Source organism: Atta cephalotes (assembly GCF_000143395.1).
Source record: "Atta cephalotes unplaced genomic scaffold scaffold00016, whole genome shotgun sequence".
Lineage (NCBI taxonomy): Eukaryota > Metazoa > Arthropoda > Insecta > Hymenoptera > Formicidae > Atta > Atta cephalotes.
Window position 1 is genome coordinate 5187593 of NW_012130080.1, and position 6867 is coordinate 5194459.

Consider the following 6867-nt stretch of genomic DNA (forward strand, 5'->3'; position numbering starts at 1 on the left):
TATATATATATATACTATATATATATATATATATATATATATATATATATATGCAATATATATTCATATAATATTGATTGTAATATAATATAGCATTGGAGTAATAACAATTTAATGACGAATCCGGAATATCAGTTACCGAATTTCTCCGCATAAACGGAGTTTCACTATCTAACAAGCTCCGAGAGATCGTCGAAGGTGCAACTTGCAGGAACTTGTCGAAGGAAGGGATGAAGCAAAGTTGAAAGCGGGAGGGTATTCCACAGAACGCACGTTGGGGATATAACGTAGTTAAGCATCCACTATTTTTCTTTCACGATGCAACTTTGTGCACTGCGAAAATTCGCCTAGAAAAAGAATATGAAGTCTACATTTAAGTTTCTTTGTAGAATTTATTATTTATTTAATATTGGTATTTTATTTTATTTTAATTCAGAATTTAAAATGTGATATACACACTGAAAAAAAGTTTAAAATCTTAATACATGTTTCTTTGAATAGTACTTTAATAGAACAAGTAAACATAAACTTTCAGTAAATAAATATTTAGTCAATAATAAATGATAGTTGAATCAAATTAATAGTTTTTGTAATAACATTTAGACATTTAGTAAATATTTATTTAAAAATATTCCAACAATTTATTTATTAAAATTTAGTTTTTTTTAATGTAGATGTTAAAAATACGTCTGATGCATAGATTCTAATTATGTGAATAATATTTTTGATCATAATAATACGCATGTCAGTCGCGTATGTTCGATTCAGCAAAATCTATGTCGTATCATAATTTTAAATCTATTGCTATTAAAACTGAAGTACATAAATATACGTAAGCGTATATTTTTACTCCAACGTAATACGACAATCGTTCCATAATTTTTCAGCGAAAACTTTCGCCAAATTAACATATTTATCAACGTCAAAAAAAGAACAGTGCAAATTATGTGATTTTTCCAACGCTGAGTTGCTAATGTCAAATTCTTACACAACGTCGAGTTCACGCATGTTAAATTGTAATGTTATTTCGTAATTGAATAAATATATCTCACAATTGTTGCAAAATGTTTATTCTCACCGCAAATTCGAGGCGAACAAAAGGTGTCGCTCTTTATAAGAGCGTAAAGTCGAGTGACTTCGAATACGGTGGCAATAAAAGGCGACGCGATAAAGCCGAGATGGCAAAGGTGGAGGTTTAACTCCCCGGTAAAAATGCGCCGCGCTCTATTTTCCTTTAAACCGCGCGGATTTCGCGATTTCCGACGCGGCGTTGCGCGTCCCGCCGCGAAATCCCCGTGATGGTAAAACTGTCGAAAACTTAAGCACAATATCACCGCAGCCGTTTGACTTACGATTGCGACTCTATTGCGACCCATGGCTTTTCGATGCGATTCTGGATCGCGGTAAACGTTCTTTCCGCGTGCGACGAAAATCTCGTCGCGTCGCTCCGCGACACGTCGCACGATTCCGATTTCTGGATAAATCGAAAAGTAAATACAAATACACGCCAATTGTACAGATATTGAATGAATAATGCTCGTTAATACTTAATACAACTCTCACTTTGCACATTACTGCACTACAATATATAAATTCATTAATTATTAATACACACGAAATATTTATTGAGTAATTATTAATAAAGTCAGCGCCTCCAGCACACTCAATTTATTCCAATGAATTCACACAAATTCTACGCTTTTTAAATGTAATAACGCAGAATTATTTAAAAAGATCATATATTATGTCATACGTAATTAGCTTCATTAAAATATGAATAAAAAAAGAGTCTAGTATTTAATTCGAATATAAATTTAAAGTTTTAATTTATATGTTCAGCAAATTCGAGAAGATGCAATTTGATTTGGAAGGATTTTTTTCTAACTAATTTAGTAATTTGTGTAGCACACGTTTCTTTATAAGTAAGATAGTATCATCGGAAAAATATAAATTGAAAGTAAAAAAGTTTGTTTTTTAAATACTTATATTTTTATAAATTGTTTTCTTTTCTCGACACGATTTAAAGAATCTGCATTTCTCGTCTCTAAAGCTATGGAAAATTAAATGAGACGCAATAATACTCACAAACTCCGAGACATATTTGCATTTTATTTCGGAGGAAATTTTGTATTCCGCGTTTTAATGCATATTACTAATACATATATCATTTATTTATACATTATTATTTCTCTTCCTTTTGTTAAAAGAAATTAGAAGCTTACGTTGCAACTTAATTGTTAACTCGGCACTTAACATATATTATGCTAATTACCTTCTAATTTTGTCTCTAAAAAAAGACAAAATAATTCAATTTTAGCTAAATCTAGTTAATGCTCATTTAAAAGGATATATAGTGACTTTCTTTACAAGACGATTTAATTGTAAGAAAAACGATCGGTTCCACGGTAAGCAGTTTAAGTCGAAACCGCATAAAACGCCAGAAAGAAATTTCGGTATCCTCGCTCACGAAATCCGTAGCTTTATTACGCGAACCTGGCACTGGCGGAATATTCACCACGCGCATTCCCCGTTTCTCTTCTGGCGGAAACGTTTATTTTTGTTAGAAATTCAACGCAAGTGCGCGCGTACATTCCCACCGTGGAGGGTGCAGTATTTTTGTTCTCTCCCTGTATATATATACGAGGAGAGAAAGATACTGCATCGAGTGGTGCGGCGGCTCTCGAGTGAATTTACCGCGCCCATTGCGATACTGTTAAAGGCAACGCCATTAGACGTACGTACGTACGTAGCAGCGATGGTAACAGACGTATCGCAAAACGTACGTACGTATCGCGGTGGCAATAGCAGTCAGACAGTCAGTAAATATGGACCAAAGTAGATACCATTAAATCCAGATGCGATATAGCCCGCCGGCCGGCTACTACTGCTACTGTTGCTGCTGTTGGTCCGTACTTCGAATCGTTCGTCTTAAATTGCTCCCATTAAACGCACGTACGTGCACGTAAATCCTCATGGTGTCGGCTACCGCCGCGATTCGATTATTCGTCCTATAATTCGGCTCGCCGCTCTGTCTTGCACCGATGTGCATTACACTGCTGCTGCATGTTTGTTCATTATGTTTCGTTGTCGTGACGTTGATCGATCTACCGTCGTGAGATTGCACAGAGCGTTTGGAAAGTCGCGTATGGGTAGAAATCACGTGAAGCGTTTTGTTAAATTAATCTTAAATGAAAATTATCGAAAGAAGGTCAGGTAATTATATCGCAATTTTTTGTACATAAAGTTTGTGAATAATATAAATAAATTATATATTATTAGAAAGTTATTAACACTCCGCCGATCAATAAAACACAATCGATATTTTGATTCTGATAAATAAATTTTAATCTATAAAAATAAAATATCATTCGATTTCTATAAAATAAAACTTGTTGTTAAAGCTTTCACGAGTACACAGGAATTTTGTCAGATTCTTATATGCAGTCTGGAATAATATTAAAATTTGCATTGAAGTTCAAAAATTGTGCTGATGGAAAATGTAAAATTTCACATGGTCGACAGAGGAGTAATAAAACGAAATATATGTATATCTCTGAAGAAAACTTAAAAAAGCACATGAATAATTTAGAGCAAGTATTTTATTTTTTAAGAAATTATATCTCTAAATGAGGGGAGAGGATTTTTGAAAATATATTACCAAATTTAGAGAGAGGTATTGATATTGTGATATACTTGCACAGACTGTGCGTGAACATTTTCTTCTCAACTTCAATAAAGCTGTATTTTAATGAGAAATTTAATTAAGAAACTAATTAAGTAGTTTAACTTAAAATTAAATGACTTGATAAAATTAAGATGAGGATAAATAAACTAAATAAGATCAGACCTCAATTATTTTTTAATAAATAGAACCATTAATCACAATTTTAATTTGACAAAAATATTTAATTCTGAAAATTTAGGCTTTCGCAATATCTTTGATGTATCGTTGTTTTCTTGAACTATCCCTTTAAGAAAGATTAATGTCAGGATGAAAAATCTGTTCCAAGTTATTCCGAAAGTTTTGTCCGCAAAAAGAAAAGACTAAACTTTTTCGTGATTCCGTTCTCATTTCGAATCGCATTTCATTCAAAGTTTCTTGTCATTGTTATGAGAATGGTCGTGTTCTTTGTTATAAGATTGATAAACGATGATGAGAACCGAGAAATTGCCGTCAGATATTTTTACATCTCTCGCTTTTACTTAAAGGCCAAATTCTGTTCGTGATCCAATTCGACAGACCTACCATCAGTTTTAAATGATTACTGTCTCATCAGCTAATTCAATTAAATCTTTTTTCTCTCTCATTCAATTTGGTAAGTTCTCATTTCTTGTATCAAATCAAATTGTTCGGTATGAAATATCATAAGTATATCTTCACAAGCAGCAACAAAATTAAATAAACTATTATAACAAAAATTATACAAAGAAGAGTAAACATATTAAATTTATTTATTTCTAAATTTCTTTTGTTTAAAAGTTTTGGTTACAAAAAGTTCTTATATTTTGTCTTGTTTTAAAATTGTATTTCATTTTTATTACATAAAAATGAAAAAGCAACACCAAGAGTTTAAAAAAAATATGTATATATAGACAGTTGACATTCTTTACAATTTATATATCATAAATATTTATTATAAAGTTTTAAACTTTAAATTATTAAAGTTTTAGTTCATTTTTCTATATGCGTCGAAACTTTTGTCTGCGATATACGCTATGCTGGAAAAGATTGAGAAGAAAGTTTTTCTCATTTTCTCGTTCACGATACAATCCAACTGATCGACAATATTGCGCTTTGTGCTTCAGGGAACCCAACTGCAAACTGAGATCTCTGAACGTGTCCAAATGTCTTCTGGGCGGTTTAGATGCCGGCTGTTTAGGCGAGACCGTAAGAAAGGCCCGCAATTTGGATGCTTTGAGGGCCGCTGGAGCATCGAGACCAGCCGACGTAATGCCTCTGGTGTTGGCTTTGACAGAAGCACCCTGTTTACAATTGCTAGACTTGTCTAGTCCCCGACTGGCCCTAGACGATCATCCTTCAAGGCTGTTATGTCACGCTTTGGCAAGGAACACGACCCTTAAGCTGCTCAGTCTGGAGGGCTGGACTTTCCGGATAGAGGTAAGCGAGGTCTTGTTATTATTCATGTGGTTTGTTAAGCCTTAATTCATCACGAACATTATGAAAGAAAATAAGCAAACAAAAGATGGTAAAATAAATTTGTTAAACTCTTATAAAATAAGAGATTTAAATTTTGAGTTGTTTAAACTTACTTTTGGAATTTTCAAATGGTAAATATTAACAATGATAAATAAATTTCTAGGAAAAGAAATTCTAAATATATCTAAGAAATAAAATGGGCTAATAAGAATTAATTCTGTAAGATTTGTAGTCCTGTGCGATTAATCAATTATAAAAAGCACTTTATCTGAATTGAAAATATATTAAAAATATGATAACGTATGTTTTAGCTAACTTTTTTAGCCGTTTACTTTCAGTAAACGCTAATTATAATAACAAAGAAAATAACAATTATGATGTATTTAGAGAGACTACGATGCTTTTAACAATGGTCCTTATGAAATGACCAATCATTTTTTCAATTCTTATTTCTAAAATCATCGAGTTAATTTTATAAAATCATTGAGTTAAAATATATTGATAAAATTAAAAACATATAATAAAAATTTAGTAATCATAATATTCTTTACGTTTAATTTACGTCGACATATTTAATTCAAAGAATAACAATTTTTTAATTAATAAGAATACTTTCAGTATTGTTGTAATAAATAGGAAAATTCATTTCTTAACAATTAAACTTCCTGCACTTTACTTTTTTTAGAGAGTAATTTCCATGTAAGATTATTATATTCCGCGAATAAACATCACGTAGAGAAAGGCGACGATAAGTCTAACTCCGTCGTATAACGTCATTTATTTTCGTATTTTCGAGGGAGAGCAGAGCCTGCAAAGGCGAAATCGCGGGTGGTGAGATAAGGATAAATTAGAAGAAGCGGAAATTATTTGCTCTTCCGTGCAGGCGTGCAATACGGTAAAGTGCGAGACGGTAATGTTCCGCCTCCGCAACCGCGGAAACTCACAATAGCACGAGAACAGAGAAAGAACTGAACATCCAACTAATAATCTCGATAACAATGTCGGAAAAATTCCCTTTCGTGCTATTGAAGACTTTCGTTCTTGGAATCCTATACATAAGTTAGTAGTATAAGAAGTCGCTAATTGAGCATCTTTTCTAAAAAGATCGACGGCATGGTGAGTTAAAGAAATATTCAAAGAAAAATGCAAAATTTAGTTATAAAATATTTATATGTAAAATATTTATAGACCTAAGATTTATAAACCTAAAAAACAAATACAAAATTTAGATATAACATGAAAAATCATTAGTGAAAAAATTTATTAAATTTTAATAAATATTTGTTTATAACAATAAATGTTTACTAAATGTAAATATATATTTACTTAGTACAAGAATCATTAATTTAGCCATCGTTTTTTTATTGAATAAATATTACAGTAAATAAATATTTCAATAGTTAATTTGAAAGTAATATGTATTATAAGATTTTATAAATCTTATAATATTATTTTCAATATGTATTATATTTTTTCTTAGTAGAATTTTAGATTTATTTTAAAGATTGTAAGACGTCACCATTTCAGCCGATACTGACAGTGAATTATCAAAATTAGTGTCAGACCAACCATAATTAGTATTAATTAATTGCAGTATTCGTTCATTGTATTCATCAGCCATTTTGCCGCGCGATGCAAAAAAAATTGCAATTAAATTATAATTATCTATAATATATATATATATATATATATATATATATATATATACT

General features: G+C 31.2%; 1 protein-coding gene across 1 annotated transcript in view; it reads left to right on the top strand.

Annotated features, from left to right (window-relative positions):
* LOC105618356 overlaps positions 1-6867 on the top strand; it is a 146218-nt gene that overhangs the window by 112842 nt on the left and 26509 nt on the right. The window contains exon 9 of the mRNA XM_012199898.1: positions 4807-5119. Coding sequence (XP_012055288.1) covers positions 4807-5119 — 313 coding nt within the window. The remainder of the gene's footprint in view (positions 1-4806; positions 5120-6867) is intronic.